This window comes from Myxocyprinus asiaticus, chromosome 4 (assembly GCF_019703515.2).
Source record: "Myxocyprinus asiaticus isolate MX2 ecotype Aquarium Trade chromosome 4, UBuf_Myxa_2, whole genome shotgun sequence".
NCBI lineage: Eukaryota > Metazoa > Chordata > Actinopteri > Cypriniformes > Catostomidae > Myxocyprinus > Myxocyprinus asiaticus.
Window position 1 is genome coordinate 26,555,354 of NC_059347.1, and position 20,037 is coordinate 26,575,390.

Below are 20,037 nucleotides of genomic sequence, written 5' to 3' on the forward strand. Positions count from 1 at the left end.
AGTGACTTATAAGTGAAAAAGAGCTGTCAATTAATTAATCAAATACAATACAATTAATAAAATAAATTCATTTAATTAAATTCACCTACATTAGGTGGACATCTTTGGTCATTGCGGCATCTCGCACCATGAGCATCGTGTTTCAAAAGGCCATCTGAAGTTTAAGTAACCACATAGTCACAATTTTTTTTTCATAATGAATTGTGCTTAACTAATGCATTAAATTGAGAAAAAGTTTCATATAAATAAGATATCTGCTGATTCACTGTTGACTCAGCATAGTTAGCCTTTCTGTTCTCTTCCTTTTTCTGTGTGTGTTTGTCAAAGCGTGCTTGACATTACTCCCTCCTTGTGAGTCCTTGTCATTGTTTAGTCTGTCCTGTCTCAGTCCGCAAATGTTTCTCAGTGATGCTCTCAATATGTGCTTGCATTACATTTTTGAGAATTACTGACCAAAGGAACTAATCTGAAAACAATGTGTAAAGGATAACACAAGAAAACACAACACTTCAAATAAGACCATGGCCAAGAAGATCATTTGATTTTAGGCACTAATATTTGCATACCCGCATTGATGACAATTGGAGATTTCTTAACAAAAGATCACAGAAAGATTGCAACGTCTCGGTTACCTATGTAACCTTGGTTCCCTGAGGGGAATGAGATGCTGCATTTGATCGCTATGGGGACACCATCTGAGTGTCACATGGTCTGAAGCCCTTATACAATCACGCTAATTTAGACTGATGGATCTTAAGCAACGCCCCCTAGGGAGCTATGTCACAGGTTCAATAAAGGTGCTCACTTTGCACCATCGAGTCAGATTTTCTGCAAAAGGCACGAGCCTATGCAGCTGCTAGAGGTTATGGCCAGCTGCGCAGCATCTTGTTCCCCTCAGGGAACCAAGGTTATGTATGTAACTGAGACATTCCCTTTCCTGGAACTCAAACTGTGTATGATCGCTATGGGAATGAAATACATTCACGCTATGCGAACAGTAGCTACCTAAGCCTGTGTGGCAAGCATATAGCGGTGTACAGGTGAGCTAAAGTGTCTGAATAAAAGGAATTATGAATTTACTCCTGTTCCAACAGAGAGAATCTGGGAAGCAGGAGTCAAACCATAGTCCAGATTATAAAGTCTAACAAATGTATGTGGAGAGGAACACCCTGCTGCCATACAAATGTCCTCCAAGGACACACCTCTAGCCAAAGCCCATGAGGATGCCATGCTCCTCGTAGAATGGGCTCGAATACCCGAAGGCAAACCATGCACTTCGTAAGCACTCAAAATTGCAAGTCTTTTCTTGGACACCGAAACACCTGTTGTGGTCACCAAACTCACAAACAACTGCTCTGACTTACGGCACTGGCTAGTACGGTCAACTCGTAGCACCCGAACTTGGCAAAGCATATGCAACCTTTCACGCTCCTCCGACTCAAATGGGGGAGGAGAGAAAGCCTGAAAAATAATGGTTTGTGAGTGAAATGATGTAGAAGTAACCTTGGGCAAATAGCCCAAACGAGGTCTTAGCACAACCTTTGAACACGCTGGCTCAAAATCCATGAACAAGGGATTGACCGACAGGGCACGAGAGCGCACCCCTCCCTGGTGATTGTTTTCTGAACAGATGAGGACATGACTGTCCTGAATCTCCTGAAGGAAAAACCTTAATGCCAGCAGCACCGTGAGCATCTCCAGCCAGTTTATGTGCCAGTATTGCTGCTGGACGACCTTCGTGTACAGTGCTCCAACCCGTGGAGGAGGCGTCTGTTGTTATCACCTTGCGGTGACACATCTGTTCCAACGGAACACCCAACATCAGAAGGTGGGTCCGTTTCCATGGCCACATGCATCAGTGGTTGAAGTCCCTTTGTGGAGTTCATCCAGCACTGAAAAGGTCTCGCATGCAACATGTCCAGGGGAATGACTGCGGACACCGCGATCATGAGCCCCAAAAGCCTGTAAAATGTTCTCGCAGGGAGAACACATCCCACTCTGAACATCGCTAGACACTGGCATAATGACAGAATGTGATCTGGAGACAGGCACGCCTGCATTGCCTGCGAGTCCACACCTAGAAACAGAGTCTGTTGCCCTGGCAATAGGATGCTCTTGTCTAGGTTTACACACAACACTAGATTGCTCAAATGGCTGAGAACGACATCTCGATGTTGGGCAGCCAAAGACTCTGAGTGAGCTAACAACAACCAATCATCAAGATAATTGAAAACGTGGATCCCTTGAAGCTCAGAGCTGCATCCATGCATTTTGTGAAAGTGCCAGTGCAAGTCCAAACGGAAGGATGCAAAATTGGTATGCTTTGTCCCCAAAAGTGAATCTGAGAAAACGCCTGTGCTTCGGCGCAATCTGAATATGGAAATAAGCGTCCTTCAACTCTATTGTCACAAACCAGTCCCCCGGCTGTACTTTTGACATTATTTGTCTCTGCATCAGCATTCTGAATTGACATTTCATTAAGGTGAAATTCAAACATCTCAAATCCAGAATGGGATGCAAGCCGTCATATTTTTTCAGGGCCAGGAAATAATGGCTGTAAAAGCTCTTCTATAGCCCCTTTTCTAAGAGAGAGTGAATTTCCCAAATCAAAAATGGGGCTTTCTGAACAGAGACGTCTGTCGGAAAAACCCCATTTATACTGGTGGAGCCCTCCTAAACTGAATGGCATAACCATGCTCTATCATCCGAAGTACCCAGTTCGAAACACCCTGCAACTGCTGTCAATCCGCTAGATGGGCAGACAGAAGAATTAATGCATGGCTCTTGCCTGTAGCGCGACATGTAACCAGTAGATGGCGCGCTTGGCTTACTTTTGGGGACTGCCCCACAACCAGCGGCACAGCGGAGGAAGGCCTTTACGCCTCTACTACTGTGGCTGGTTGAATGGGATTTAATAATGTTTCTGCCTTTATTGCATTCAGGCATAAATGATGAGTGCCCTGAAATGCATTTACAGCAGGGACGCTGACAGAATAAACCTTTTCCCTAATATTTTGAACAGGGAAGAGTGTGTGAACATTGGGGGGAAAGTTTATTTGAGAAAACTGGTTCGCAACAACAGCCCCAGCATTCTTTATGGGGGGACTACATGTGGTGCTTACATTCACTGTGTTTTGTGTACACTTTTGCATGATGAACATCGAATTCTGTTTTGCATGTCTTGAGACCCTTGGTCATGGAGACAGAGGCTGAATTCTGGAAGCATTTTTTTTATGTTTGCTCCCCAGCACAAGCTGTGGGGGGAAACTGAACCTTTTGGTGGTCGGGCGTTCAAGGCGTGTACAATGGCGAACACATCCCAATACTGTCCGAAGGGCAAACAGGAGAAAAACTGATACGTTTGTCGGTCTAGTTTTGGTCACTGAATGGGGGTTCACCCTTTGTTTCACCACAAGTCCGTCAGGCTCGCTTCTGGTGTCCTGCCGGCGGTTTACAAGGGGCTGGGACAACATCCAAATGCTTACATGGATGTGCCCGTGATGGCAGGAACGTATGAGGACCGCAATCCCTCTGAGTGGGTGTAAAACTCGTGTCCGGTGCCTTATGCAGCTCTCTGGTGGGACGTTGCAAAGATGCCGAATGTGAGCGTACCGGAGCTGCAACAGGCTTTTCTCTCTCTCTTCGAGGAAGCATCTGACTGGACTGTATCACTGTACAGCCCAGTTTGTGACACAGAGGTATTCATTAGGAAGGTCTTGTCCTTGTCATGAATATCTGTGAGCATAAGCCACAGATGGCGTTCCGCCGCCATGAGGCCCGCCATATTTCGATCAACAGCATGAGCAATGTGTTTGGTAGCTCTCAGCACCAAATCAGAAGCCTGGCATAGTTCCATGATGGCCTTTGCATCCAGTCCAGCTCCCTCATCTAAATCCCTCATAAAATGGACTTGGTAGGCTTGCAAAACTGCCAGCGTGTGCAAAGCCAAAACCGCTCGACCAAAGCCAGGTAGGCCTTGTTCAACAAGGACAAAGTCATTGTCATCTAGCAGATGAGGGAAGAGTAGGCTTTCACTTCCATGTGGCTGCTGAAGGAGGAGAGAGATGGGCTGCCAGAGTCTCCTCCATCGCCAGGACCGAAGTATATCCATGGTCGGAAGCTCGACACACATTTGAAAACTCAGAGGCCAATTGGTTTGTAATCCTGGCCGAGCAAGGTTGATCTCAGGGCTTCAAAATCTCCCAATGGATGTCCAGGGAAAAAGGGATCAGCCTATGAAGCTTAGCTGCACGTTGGCCCGCTAAGAAGCAGTCGTCCAAAATGGATTTACGTTCCTCTGACTGCTTTTCATCCGGCCAGTCCAGGTGCAGCTTCTCCACTTTAAGTGTAATAACCTCCAGCAACTATGTATAAGTTACTGAGGGCCTGGATATCCGTCTGCTAGGAGGCAAGGCCTCAGACTGGCCGCTGGCAAAATCCTCAGAATCCAACGCCACCGTAGACATGGGTTTTTTGTCATCAGCGCCGAAGGAAGCCGCTGTGCAGGCCTCAGGGCTAGGACGCAAAAGCCCGCATGTAAACTCAACGGAGAATGTCGAGCCAAATCCAGGGAGAGTGACAGAGAGAACCGAAGGTCAGCCTGCTGCTCAGCTCCCAGCTCCTCGGCATCCGCGCCGGCCTCCCACGAGTCACACGGCTGTGCGCCGCAGGCAGACACGTGGCCAGAATGAGCACACAGCTTGACTGAATCCCTTCCAAAAGAGGCAAGCCTTTCATGGAGTCTCTAGACATTCATCAAGTCACACTGCAGGCAATCCGAACCCTCCAACGTGGCCTCCGTGTGGCAAAACGCCAGACAGGAAACACACATGTTGTGGGAATCTTCACCGACGATGAACCAAGTATACGAGGTAAGCACTTCTTTTTTTTTTTTTTTTCTTTTCACCCAATTTGGAATGCCCAAATCCCAGTGTGCTTTTAAGTCCTCGTGGTCGCGTAGTGATTCGCCTCATTCCGGGTGGCGGAGGACGAATCCCAGTTGCCTCCGCGTCTGAGACCATCAACCCATGCATCTTATCACATGGCTTGTTGAGCGCGTTGCCACGGAGACATAGCGCATGTGGAGGCTTCACGCCATCCACCGCGGCATCTGCGCTCAACTCACCACGCGCCCCACCGAGAACGAACCACATTATAGCGACCACGAAGAGGTTGCCCCATGTGACTCTACCCTCCCTAGCAACCGGGCCAACTTAAAATCCATCCTGTGTTGCCACTCAAAAGGGAAAAATAATAATCCTTGCTTCAACGTGAGTCACTAGTACAACACTGGCCAGGCGAGATCGTGCACTGAAGAACAGAAAATCTGATTCAATGGCGCAAAAGTGAGCGCTTTTATGGAGTGCATGACGTAGCTCCCTAGGGGGCGTCACTTAAGCGCCATCACCCAATAAATTGGCATGATTGTATAAGGGCTTCAGACCACGTGACACTCGGATGGTGTCCCCATAGCGATCATACGCAGCTTGAGTTCCACAAAACAAACTATGTTTTTGTTGCTGATAAGATTCATATTCTTGGGCTGCATATTCCTGTTCAGTTTTATGCCATTAATTCTGTGATTCATTGACCGTTAGACATTTTAAATGTGAAAGACAATTAATGTGCTAGAACTTTTATATGTCCTGAACAAATTTGGATGCTGTGACTGCTGAAAGCTTATCTGCTTCCTCAACTAAATCATGTCTATTCTTTAGCAATGTGTAAGATTTTACTGTAGTCTCACACAATCTTTTACAAATCTAATTCTTTATGCTTAAAACCACTGTTATGACCTCTGTATCACCTTAACAATCTTTCTTTTCACCCTTCTTTTTATCTATCTTTTCCCCTTTGGATGCTTTGCTGCTCTTGTCACTCTAAGCGCGTAGTCCACTAGAGAATTCAGTGCCTTGTCTAACAACTCGCACCTCTGAGGAGGTATTGCGAGCTCCTGGAAGTCCAAGCATGGGATGGCCTAGTAAGTCAAAACATACCAGTTGCCAATACATATGTGTATCTTTACCCCACATAGTGTGTAACATAGCTATCATAGCAGAGCTTAAAGAGGTCTTATCATGAGGAATCAAATATTTCTTAATACTTTGATATAAAACAGTTAATTGTACTATAAAATCATATTGTAACTTTGAGAACGCAAAAGGTCTTCCCCAGTCCAAAAAGACTAATTTGCAAAAAAATTTGCTTGTTTCTTTCTTACGTGACTTTCTAACATCAGAGAGATGAATACATTTGAACACATGACTGTCCACATTTACACGTAAAGTGCATGCACCTGTATTCAGACACTTGGCCCGTCCAGTCACAGTGAAGTAAGGATAAAGCAGGATAGATAGTATTGTTTTGGCCCATTTATTCAGGGGAATAAAATAAACAATAAAGGTGTATGATATGACCACTTAAACCTTTTACCTTATAAGGAAACTTCAGTTATTGTTATTGTTGTGGCCATCTACAGTATGTCTAGCTAGTCAATCCCCTGTGCTCCCTTCACCATTGTAGAGTTGGTAGTTATGTCATGTGTGGACCATCTCTCTGAATATATTTTTTTATTATTATCATGTATACTGTATAATTTTACAAAATGGTGATTTTCATCAGTTAAATAGATTTCCAAAGACTTCTAAAAATAGCAATAGGCCAGTTTCTGTGGAACATTCTACAAATCCCCACGTGATTTGAAAAATCACCATATCACACTGAAGATCATAAACGTATCAATAATCATTAAAGAATGCAGAACTAATGAAAGTGGATGTGAAATCTTGTGTTTTTGGAAATTCAGTTTTTGTTTTTTTATGAATGAAGGGGTTTTAACCTCCCTGTTCCTTTTTCAAAGTCTTTTTTTCTTTGTTTGGCTGCATTATTTCTTTTGGCTGCATCAATCTGTCATCTTAGCCATTATCACAAAATAATTAATTTAGTTCTGGCAGGTTTTCAGTGGCACTGGGAATACTCTGCTTCTCTGTGCTGGTCCTGTTCTCCTGCTTTTCACAGCATGATCACAATGTCTTGGGCCCAGAAAGGTTAATAGTTAATCTTTCAGTGGGTCCTCTTCTTGACTGGCAAGTCACCTTTCCTAATTTAAATTCTTTAAGTTTTAAAAGCATAAAATCAAACAATTCAGAGCCTATGAACAAATATTCAAGAGACAGAAAAAAAGTTCTGACTGACTGACACAAAAGCTAAGTCCAGTTTCTGCTTTCAGGTTATCTCTGCAGTGTTGTTGGTCACAATGTTGGCAAGACGCCCTTTAAACTTTCCATGCATAGTGGAAGAGGCCACAATCCCCTTTGTGGTAGATCTTTTTCATTGTATCATTTTTTTCATAATTTTTTCTTAGGTAGCCCAACCACCGCACATCGGGACTTGACATCAAGCAGCCTGAACGATATCTCAGACAAGCCAGAAAAAGACCAGGTGAGTCCAATTCAGATTTATCCTTGTGATCCAAATTTTAAAAATTTCCCAATGTTGAAAGATTCTTTAGGGCTGTTAATAAATCTGTTGAATAAAAATGGAAATCTGACAGTGGTGGAGTTTCAAGAAGTGGAAAAGCCACAAAATGCTGTTTTAAACCACACATTGTATGATAACAGGATAACTAAAAGCATAATGATGTCAACATCGAAGTCAGGTTTATTGTTATTTTTTGCATGTTGCAAAAAATAAAATTTTGTTCCTTGGTCCATGCAGTGCAGACTTTAACATACAGCAGACATTCGTATATACATATATACGTTCATATCCATATACAAGCACATTCATATATATGAATATCTCCAGACAGATATGTGCCAATATTGCCTCTGGCCCATCCAAACCCTGTAGGCTGGATGACCCTCGTACACAGCGCCCCAATCCGTGGAGGAGGCGTCTGTCGTTATAACATTGCGGCGACACACCTGTCCCAACGGAAACCCCGACACTGGAAGGCGAGTCCGTTTCCATGGTAATAGCGTTCGGTAGCACCCATGCATCACTTTGAAGAGACTGAATGCATGCGTCAGTGGTTGTAGTCCCTTTGTGGAGCTCATCCAGCACTGAGAAGGTCTCGCATACAAAATACCTAGGGGAATGACTAGATCATGAGCCTCAAAAGCCTGTGAAATGTTCTCGCAGGGAGAAGGTGTCCCCCTTTGAACACCACTAGACACCGGTGGAATGACAGAACGTGAGCTGGAGATAAACGCGTCTGCATCGTCCACGAATCTAGCTCCACCCCTAGAAATAGAGTCTGTTGCCTTGGCAACAGAACACTCATGTCAAGGTTTACACACAGCCCTTTGGATTACTCGATGTTGGGCAGCCAAAGTCTCAGAGTAGGCTAGCACCAACCAATCATCAAGATAACTCAAAATGCGTATGCCCTGAAGCCTCAAATGTGTCAAAGCAGCATCCATGCATTTTGTGAAAGTGCGTGGTGCTAGCGCAAGTCTGAACGGAAGGATGCAAAATTGATACGCTTTGCCTCCGAAAGCGAATCTGAGAAAGCACCTGTGCTTCGGCGCAATCTGAATATGGAAATAAGCGTCCTTCAAATCTATCATCACAATAGATTTGCCAGTCCCCCGGCTGCACTTGTGACATTATTTGCTTTTGCATTTCTGAATTGACATTTCATTAGCTTGGAATTCAAGCGTCTCAAATCCAGAATGGGACGCAAGCCGCTGTCTTTTTTCGGGACCAGAAAATAATGGCTGTAAAAACCACACTCTCTCTGAGAAGGGAGAATCTCCTCTATTGCCCCTTTTTCTAAGAGAGAGAGAATTTCCCGACTCAAAAATGGGGCTTCTCAGTTCTGTCGGAACAAACCTGTTGAACACCGTCGGAGTTCGCCTGAATTTAATTGCATAACCATGCTTTATCATTCGAAATACCCAGTTCGAAATGCCCTTCAGCTGCTGAGGGATTAATGCATGGCTTTTGCCTTCAGCACGACCTGTAACCACTAGATAGCGCGATTGGCTTGTTTTTGGCGACTGCCCCTGAACCAGTGGCAGAACCAGAATAAACCTTTTCCCTGGTATTTGAACAGGGGAAAATGTATGAACATTGGGGAAAAAAACAGGTTTGCCACAATGGCCCCAGCATTCTTTATGGGGGGACAACGTGTGGTGCTTATGCTCACTGTGTGTTTTGTGCACATCAAATTCTGTTATGCATGTCTCAAAACCATTGGTCATGGATACAGTGGCCGAATTAGATCAGGCAATAAGAAAGAATGGCCGCTCTGTATTTACAGCAGAGGACGGCAGATAAACCATCTTCCCTAGCATAGAAACGTGTAAGAATGTGAACATGGAGGGGAATTGAGAACAAGTGGGCTCGCACATGGCCCCAGCATTCTTATGGGGGGACAACGTGTGGTGCTTATGTTCACTGTGTGTTTTTGTGTACACTTGTGCTTTGATGAACATCGAATTCTGGTACGCATATCTCGAGACCTTTGGTCATGGAATTCGGGAAGCAGGGTTTATTTTATGTTCGCTCTCCAGCAAGCTGTGGGGGAAAACTGAACCATATTCTGGTTGTCGGACGTTCGAGGTGCGTACAATGGCGAATTCATTCCGATACTGACTGAAGGGCAGACAGGAGAGAAACCTTTACGATATATTTATATGGTCCAATTTTGTCCACTGAATGAGGGCTCATCCTTCGTTACACAGCAAGCCCATAGGCTCATGTGTAGACCTATTTTTATTGTACATTGACTTATATTATGCATGCCCCGAGACCCTTCGTCATGGAGTCAGAGGCAAAACTCAAGCTGAAAATATTCAGTGTTCGGTCGCCAGTGTAATTTATGTGGAAAACTGAGGTAAATTAGTGTACTGAAAAAACAGGTTAGACACTAAACCGGGCCCAGCAATTAATGAGGGAAAAACGTGTAGTACCCAGATAGCGCGAAACATCCTTTTGGAACCAAAGCACCGCCTTGACCAACCCATTCCCCAGTGCAAGCCGCTGGGGGAACACGAGGGAAATTCTAAACAGAGCCGATATTAGCTCAAAGTCATTCCTTTATGTGATACGCTTGGTTGGACTACAAAATCATCATGTGTAGATCCAACAGCTGACTGAAAAGAGCGACATCCATGCCGCCACCAAAAAATCGAGCAGAGATGGCAGTGCGTGTCTCCTGTCTTGCCAGAAAGATAAAGAAAATGAGTTAAAATACCTCGCATTTCCTGATAGAATCCCAAAAGAATAATGGCACCTACAAAGCACTCGCACGTTGGTTCGCCATCACTCCGCTGGGGAATGTTATCTTATTCCAGCCTCCTTGCTCTGCGGCCGGCCTCACCGGTCCATGCATGATCCCCTTCACGGTAAGCAGTGCGCTACAAATGGGGAGGGGAGAGAAAGAAAGGCCGAGGCGGCTCCTCCATTGCTTTATTCATGTGCATTCTCCCAGAACAACACAGATAAAGGACAATGGGCAAATTTATTCCTTACCTTCCGACGACGAATTCTCTCATACAGCGTTTTTAATGCAATGGCTCAAGACGCGCATGGTAACTCTTTCGCACGCTTTGTTTATTAGAAAATGGCAGCCGAGCTAGGCCTCAGAGAATGTGACTCGCGCTCTTGCCCCAGGGGAATGTGACAAACATGATGAAGAACTCAATGTCCACTCCAACTTCTCAGACACAAAGCCGAAATCCCAAACGTTCTCGCACACGGAGCTCCAAATCTGGAGGCCGTGGAACTGGGACACATGGGGGACAATGCCTCATGGTTAGAAATTGTGAGCCTTGAAAAGCACAGCTGTCTCCATCAGATCCCTGCAATTAGGAATCCTCGTTTCGACGTGAGTGGTTGAAACAAACACGTGCTTAGACAAAATCGTGCACTGAAGAACAGAAAATCTGACTCGATGGTGCGAAGCGAGCGCCTTTATGGAGCTTGTGACGTAGCTTCCTAGGGGTGTTGCTTAAGCGCCATCAGCCAATAAATTGGCGTGATTGTATAAGGGCTTCAGACCACGTGGCACTCAGGGCATGTCCCCATTGCGATTACGCAGCTCGAGTTTCCTCGAGAGGGAACTAGTTATTGCACAAACAGCTTGTGTAATTTGCAGTATGTGTGTACACTAAGCATATAAACACAAACAGTTATTGCACATGACTGAACCATTATTACACATCATGAGGAGATTGATAAAAAAAAAAAAATGCTGTGCAGATTATGTACACAAAATCTGGCCTTGAAACGTCTTCTGTTATAACACAAGACTTTGTTTGTGTATTATCACAATCCGCAAAGTATAATTTTCCCACCAAGCTGGATCTTTTTTGTCAGTCTTCTCATTCTGTGCAGGTCCTGTGTTGCCACAAAGACACAAACTACATTTACATTCATCTTAATAATATGTTAATAATCCTACTAATAGTGAGTATCAGCATGACCAGAATGAAATTTCTTTCGAAATGAAATAGGTGGTGCAGATCTGTTCAATATAAAAATACTTGTTTAAACCATTGAAACCATTTACATTTACATTTATGCATTTGGTTTTGTTTGGAGTACATTTGATGCACATGTAAATTAATATTTTAATTGAATTTGAAAATATCATTTTGAGTCTGCAGCTGGATTAAATTTAATTTGGATTGCCAGATGCATATAAACATAGTTAATATCACCCATGACAAACTTATAATGCCACTTCAGACTTCAGCAACAAAATTGAACGTTCATTTGGTTACATACACAACAGAACAGAAGGAGTGGAGTGTGTAATCCAATGACATAGCTGGTAGGAAAATCACACTTTTATTCCTAATAGAAAGAGCTTGGACTCACCTTGAGGGATTACCAAGAGGTCACAAAGGTGGTGTCAATCTGTGACAAACCATAAAAATTAACTCACTTCACAGAAGTTCAGGTCAGAGAAATCATAGAATCTTTCATTTTACATGGGAATCTATTCCTTCTTGCTGAACTCAGCGGTATATGTCCTTAGAAAGCTGGCCAATGTTTGACAGTATTTTTATGCAAGCTCTCCATGCAGAATAAACCAGAGCTGATGTTATTACTGGAAGGCCTCAGCTGTTGACTGACTCTGAGGAGATGCCCCCTTGCCCCTTTTGGCAGAATGCTGGATTGAGAGACTGGTTGTCTCTTGTGGTCCAGAGACATGGACAGATTGGAATTGTAAGCACAGACTGAGGTGTAGTTCGCTTTGTGTGAAAACCTTGTGGCTTGTCAAACTTTTTTAAAAGGCTTTTTTTTTTTTTGCTCACTTGAATGATGATGTCATCCCTGCTTTCTAAAATTAGGTAAATTAATTAAGATTTGTTATGGTGGTTTAGACCAGTTATGCATTTTTATCGATTTCATATAGATAATTATTGTTCAAGTGGCATCAATCACTTAATTGTATTTTATATCAATTTATTAAGATTTTATGTCTTCTTTCACAAGCTTTAAGGCTTCATTTTTGTGTTACGTTGGACAAGAATCCCCTTACTTTTTCCTCTCTAAAAGAGAGCTCAGAGGTAAACATTAGCATTCTGTCAGTCAGACACAAACACTAGGGGTTGCTTAAGATGTGCCCTGCTAATACTTTAATCAGCCCTTTACACTGCTCTGGTAATGCACTTCAGGGTCTATAATCTGGTTTCCATTTAACATTAGTGACCTCACTTCACTCCTCAATCATGACCTCAAACACTCCAGAAAACAGTCTTGTCCATACGATTTCTCAACTTCATGATTAACAAAGTAAACAATTTGTTAAATCTTAAATCTGGTGTAATGGCTCATCTCCAAAAGGTGACATTTTATCCCCTTTATTTGCTACCTAAAGCTAAGCAAGACAAACATTGTAATCATATTAACACAGTTGTTAAAACATCAGGATTGTTGCTTAATTTAGCTGACAAGTGTAATACAATAATAACCATAAGACCAATGGAAGATTTTCCTATGGTATAAATGTTAAAGCGAATAAACAAATATACAACATACAGATCACAATATAAGGGTTGTTGACATGAAATAGTTTTGGAAGAATCAACTATACACTTTCTTTCATACATTCAAATACATTTTAATCTAAACCTTGATGCTGAAACATCAAGACATGTCATGCTTCAACCACTCATAGATGATCAATGGTGTTACTGATGAGTGAGAGGTCAGTCCCATCCTGTCAGTCCCATATGCTTGGGTGCTCCAGAGTAAATGTTTTTCACTGTGCTTGCTTGTGGTCTTCTTTTTTCAATGGTTAACTAAACTGCTTTCCCTGCTAGTTCAATAAGGCATTTTTTTGGTTTATGTATTGTCAGTATACTGGGGAACTAGTTTATTAATCATACATGGTAACTTCTTTTGATGAGGTTTGTAAACTGTCAAATCAGATTTACTAGCTTCCTACTTCATTAACATGTCAATTAATGGATCTGGAGATTTTGAATGTTTGTATTATTTTAACTATTAAACTGAGTTCAAATGAGTTAAAATTGTTTTATAAACCCACTAAGCTTTAGGCATTGTATAATTACACTTTTAGCTGCTAAAATGGCATTTGCAATGATGACCTTGGAGACAGACACCAGTTGAAGTTTCTTAACAACAGTTTATGGTTATGTGAGAAGGGTGTGCTAATTATCTTTGGCTTGTAAATTACACATTTGGCATAACCTCAAAGGCAAATGACACTGCCTTTGAAGTTGGCCAATCTATCATGTGTAGGAACAACAACAACCCTTAGCAGTCACTTAATTTACCAGTACTTTGTACTGGTAACCACTGGTTCCTGTAAGTTAAAAGCAAAAGAATGCAGGACCCACAGTTGGCGGTTGTTGAACCCCAGAATGAACAATCCTGCATATAGTCATCAATCTTTGTGATTTCCATTTCTTGGACAGTTGTGGTTGTTAGTTTCATCTCACCTCATGAAGGGATTGGCACAAAAGCTTGCTGGGCAGTCTGTTTAATGAGGTCATTCGTTGAAGCTTGATTTGTACACTTTGTTCATCTATTCTGCCTCTTTACTGAGCTTCATTAAAATACCATCCTCTTCTCACTTGTGTCCAGCTGAAGAACAAGTTTATGAAGAAACTACCCAGAGATGCTGAAGCTTCCAATGTTCTCGTTGGAGAAGTGGACTTCCTAGACAGTCCTTTTGTGGCCTTCGTGAGGCTGCAGCAGGCTGTTATGTTGGGGGCGCTGACTGAAGTGCCTGTGCCCACTAGGTATGATCTGCCTCCTCCCTTAAGGCCAAAGACCAAAGAAAATGTTGCGTGAAAGGGGTTTTAAGTAACTTGAATAACTTGAATCGGAGCTGATCAAGATCTGAGCAGCAGCACACCCCCACCTCAACAGGCGCTCCGCAAAACAGCAATTTAGATTTCATGGGGTCTTTAAAAAAAATGCAATTTTTTACTGTAGGTATACTATTTATTTATTTATTTATTCATTATTATTTTTATTTTTTTACTGTCTTCCTCAGATTTCTGTTCATTCTTCTTGGGCCCAAAGGCAAAGCCAAGTCATATCATGAAATCGGCAGAGCAATTGCTACCCTGATGTCTGATGAGGTATGTACAGGCAATCTTAGCTAATGTTCTATCCTAGTTTGCGTCATACATTTGATTTGATTTGATGTCCTAAATAGAGTGCCTGCACTGTTCTAAATAGAGTCCACTGTGCTTGGAATGTTCTGTTATGCTATTAAATAACATACAAATGGTTTCTGCTTGGATTAGTCAAATTAGGAAAAAGTTAGCCAGTAATCATCGTTCTCTTATCAAGGTCTTCCATGAAATTGCATACAAAGCCAAGGACAGACAAGATCTCCTTGCTGGCATTGACGAGTTCTTGGATGAGGTCATCGTCCTCCCACCAGGAGAATGGGACCCTGCCATCAGAATAGAGCCTCCCAAATCCTTGCCATCTTCAGATAAAAGGTAATTAGTATAGGGAGTCCATGTATGCCCGTAATCTTTTCTTTTAGCCGAAGCACCGCCAATATCCCAATTTCTGTCATGTGGAATTCTGTCATCATTCACCATCAAGTTGTTCCAAACCCATATGACTTTCTTTCTTCCATGCAACACAATAAGGAGATTTTAGACAGAATGTTAGCCTTGGTCACCATTTACTTTCAGTGAATGTGGTTTTTTTATGTATATTTTGAAAGTGAATGGTGACCGAGACTGTCAGTCCCTAACATTCTGTTTAACATCTTTTGTGTTCCACAGAATATGAAGTGTCACACGGGTTTGGATTTATGATTTATGATTGAATTATGATTTTTAGAAGAATATTTCAGCTCTGTAGGTCAGTACAATGCAAATGAATGGGTGCCAAGATTTTGAAGCTCCAAAAAGCAAATGCAGGCACCATAAAAGTAATCCATGCGACTCCAGTAGTAGAGAATTGTCATTTTTGGGTGAACTATTCCTTTAAGGGCTCTTGTCAGATCTGGATGAATTTGTCAATAAGAAGAGAGGTTTTGAAACATTTCTAGTAATTATTACGGTGAAAACATGAACAATGCCCACAGGGACATTATATATAATGCTGAAATATAAACCAAAGCAAGATCATGCTTTATTAATGCCTACTTTCGCTATTTCATAGCTTTTTATTCTTATTTCAGTGTAGTTACAGTTTTCAGTTTTGAAATCATTTAGAATATTAGTTCTCTACACAGTACCGCCGCTACCTAAACGCAGAGTATGCCGCCTGCATAGTGCACCTCGCGCAGAAATGCTGTCTGTTCGCGCTCCAGTTGTCAATTGCACATTCGGCAGAGCAAAAGGCATTCACACTTAATGTGGATGTTTACATGGATTTATACAGTTAATCCGCCCGAAATAGCTGCAATAGTTTCCAGTACACCCGAGAGGGTGCGGGGTACATGCGTAAATACTGTTTATGACATGCGGGATGCGGGACATAGCACACTGATATATTGCTGCAGATTTAAAATGTACACTTAAAAACTGATGTCATAAGAGCCCATATTTACAGAATCACCATGAAAATGACCATCACCATGACAGAAAAGCCTGCATTAGCATTAGAGCCACAACTTACCTCAGCGTTTTGCCTTAAGTTGGAGCTGCAATTTTAATCTTGAAATACCCACTTTTCTTGGTTTAAAATGGTGTTGCATGACGAAACTATTCTTTTTTCACTGTGCGGAGCAAAGAAAGTGTTTCACTTTGTATGAAGAGCTCGATGCAGCAGCAGTGATGGACTTGGCTTGAGTGACAGTATGTGACAGCAAGCGCAGCTGTGTGAACTTCCGCTGTCGTAAAAGTCCCATTTGGTAATCTCTCAATAATTTATGCATGAATTAAAATTAATCCCAGTAATGTAACGAAAGGAACGCCACCCATTGTAACGAAGTAAAAGTAAAAAATTTTAATTCGAAATTTACGAGAGAGTAAAAAGTACCCACTTTTAAACCTACTCTAAAAGTACATTTCTTCCAAAAAGTTACTCAAGTAAATGTAACAGTGTAAATGTAGGGTGTTATTACCCACCTCTGGTTCTGTGTTAACAAAGACCAGCCATTCAATTAAAGAGGAGTTGGAAAAAGAGCAGAGCAGCAGTTAATTAGAAAAAGTATGTCACCTCTTTTTGGCTTTAGGTGAATTGACAGCTGGCTGCGGTATTAATCTGCACCCACACTGACAGCACAGTGCACTGGCTATTCAGCCCACACCACCCCTAACACAGAATTATGTACACTTGTCATGCAGTCACACCAAAACACAGTGTACACAACACACTACATGCAAAAATTCCTCATAAAACATTCATGGAATGTTGAATATGATGATGGCTCAGTTATAATATCTATCTGTTTATCTAGCTGTCTGTCCGTCTAATTAATCATGTTGTTGCGATTGTGTCACATGGCAGTACCATGGTACTTTGATACAATATATACATTGGCACTGAATGATTACTATATCCATATACTGTACCATGGTATTTACATGGTACCCAAAGGTACTTTAAATAATTCCATAGTATTACCATGTCCAAATATATGTATCTTGTCTTTTCTTTCATACTGCATAAGTAATTTGTGTGGGCCACCAATATCCAAGCTCACAATATCATGTGTTTTAAAATGATAGATAACTTAAAAATCAAAATAAATTACTGAATGAATGTATGGAAAAAGATGCAAGGAAAGTGAATGGTGACTGAGAATAACATACTATCGAACATCTCCTTTTGTGTGCCACGGAAGAAAGAAAAACATGAGGATGTGTAAAAGACTAAATTAAAATTCTCTCATCAATTAACCGCCCACCCCATGCCATCCCAGATGTGTATGACTTTCTTTCTTCTGCAGAACACAAATGAAGATTTTTAGAAGAATATCTCAGCTCTGTAGGTCCATACAATGCAAGTGAATGGGTGCCACAATTTTGAAGCTCCAAAATGCACATAAAGTCAGCATAAAAGTAATCTAAAAGACTCCAGTGGATAAATCGATGTCTTCTGAAGCCATATGATAGGTGTGGATGAGAAACAGATCAATATTTAAGTCAGTTTTTACCATAAATTCTCCTCCCTGCCCAATAGGGGGTGATATGCATGAAGAATGCAAATCACCAAAAACAAAAGAAGAAGGACTTAAATATTGAATTAATTCTTACCCACACCTGTCATATCGCTTCAAAAGATATGGATTTAACCACTGCATTCTTATGGATTACTTTTATGCTGTGTTTATGTGCATTTTGGAGCTTCAGAATTTTGGCACCCATTCACTTGCACTGTGAGGACCTACAGAGCTGAAATATTCTTCTAAAAATCTTAATTTGTGTTCAGCAGAAGAAAGAAAGTCATACACACCTGGGATGTTATGAGGGTGAGTAAATGATGAGAGAATGTTCATTTTTGGGTGAATTATTCATTTAAGTTATTCCACTTCAGGCTGGGAACCTTAAAATGACCCATGAAGAGTCTCTCTTTTGTCCTGTTTCTTTCTCTGTTCTATTTTTACTCCTCTGCAACTGTCATTTGAGCACTTCAATTACATTTACTGTCTTGTTCAACTATCTCTATTTTATGTTGTCCAGAAAGAACATGTATGCTGGAGGGGACAGTACACAGATGAATGGAGACACGCCTCACAGCGATGGACACGGGGGTGGGGGCCACGCAGTAGGTGATGAGCTGAAAAAGACGGGGAGGTGAGTCTTTTAGTCTTCATCTCTTTCTACAAACTGCTTTCTGTCCTCTGTAATCCCACTACCCTTAAGGTAATGTTTGTATAAATTCTTCTGAATTTATTTCTGATTATGCTGAAACTATGAACACCTTTGTTTATTTCAGATAAAGGGTTCATTTTGACCTCCATTCAAAATTAATAGGATTGTCTTAATGTTAGACAAACATTGAAGTCAGCATGTGCTCTGTTCACTAGAAACAGTTATGGTTTGATTTAATGTTCCTGTTTCAGTACAGTCCCACTGTTGGTTTTAGAAACACTCTGACCTTTGGCAAAGAACTGTTTTGTAGTCTTAGTTACAATTTATTTCTAATGTACAGTACACCTGGATTTGTGTATATTAATTAGGGCTGGCCCCGACCAAAGATTTTCCAAGTCGACTAGTAGGGGTTAATTTAAGCCATTAGTCGACTAGTCGCGTGTTTATGATATTAGTTTAATTCATTAAATATATATATATTGGGGGGCATCAGAAAATGGTTTGATTTCCAGGGCTGAGAAAGAATGTTATAAGTAACATTGCTAACACTGTTCTACATTACAGAGAAATACTAAACTGTAATAATGAGCCTTTAAAATATAAATGTTACAACCGCATGCACGAAGCGAGCCGCAGCGACACTGGCAAAAGCGATAATGATACTAAATGTGTCTGAAAAACCAGTATGGAGACTGTCTGAACATTTTGTTAATTTATAGAGAGAAATGGACATTAGGGTTGTGCCGACAGACGATGATCTCGGGGATCGACGATGGTCAGAGTGATCGCCAATACCTGATGACTTTGACCACGTTAAGACGATATTTGGCTTGTTTTCCCATTAATGTATAACATTATTATTATTATTAGGCTATTATTATTATCAAATTAATATTACAAATAATTTGCTCGTAGACACACAGACACGCGCTTGATGAAACACACTTTATTATATAATTTAGAACAGATGACAGAAAAGCATCTATGCACATGTAGGGCACGCTGTTTGTACGGTCTTGTGGAACACGCGCATGTAAAAGATTCTTACTCTTTCTTTGTTTCTGAAAGTTTTTTTTTTTTGCAAGAACAGTATCATCTGTAAGTGCTGCAAATAATCTCAGACACCTCAGCTCAGGAGGTGCTTTGAGTTCAGTTCTCTTTATTTCCACAGAGCAGTTAATTGTGACCACAACTCTGCAGCTTATAGCCTACATCTGTGATTAAAATATAAAATAATAAAAAAACACATTTACCTCAAACCATGATTTATATTTCAGTGATTATTATTATCATTATAATTGTTATGTTTACATTTAGAATTGTTTTTATGTCTACATTTGTGTAAGTAATTTTCCACCTGCATGTTTAGACAGATACTTGGCTGACGGTAAATGGAAGGTTACTTATATACATATATTATTTTTTTTTGCTTTTTCGTTTCGTTTGGAGTGCAATTTGAATTTAGAAATGTATTTGATTTAAGTTTTTCGTTGTTTCAATAAATTATTGCAATTTTCAATGCAAAATCACTAAAGCAAGAATATTCACCAATCCCTCAGCCCCGGGGTTTCCGATAAAATTGGATATTGCGATATATATATATATATATATCGCAATATCCAATTACATATATATAAACTCAGCAATAAAAGAAATGTCCCCTCACTTTCAAATGCTTTTATTTTATTTTCATTGTAAATATTTGTATGAACATAAAAAGATTCAACAACTCAGACATAAACTGAACAAGTTTCACAGACATGTGACTAACAGAAATGGAATAATGTGTCCCTGAACAAAGGGGGGGGTCAAAATCAAAACT

The 20,037-nt window shown here is 41.2% G+C and overlaps 1 protein-coding gene across 9 annotated transcripts in view; it reads left to right on the forward strand.

Annotated features, from left to right (window-relative positions):
- LOC127434489 (electrogenic sodium bicarbonate cotransporter 1-like) overlaps positions 1-20,037 on the forward strand; it is an 88,025-nt gene that overhangs the window by 40,010 nt on the left and 27,978 nt on the right. For all 9 annotated transcript variants that reach the window (XM_051687348.1, XM_051687350.1, XM_051687351.1 and 6 more), the window contains 5 exons: positions 7,364-7,440; positions 14,068-14,225; positions 14,483-14,570; positions 14,785-14,939; positions 18,084-18,197. In XM_051687348.1, the coding sequence (XP_051543308.1) occupies positions 7,364-7,440; positions 14,068-14,225; positions 14,483-14,570; positions 14,785-14,939; positions 18,084-18,197 (592 nt within the window). The remainder of the gene's footprint in view (positions 1-7,363; positions 7,441-14,067; positions 14,226-14,482; positions 14,571-14,784; positions 14,940-18,083; positions 18,198-20,037) is intronic.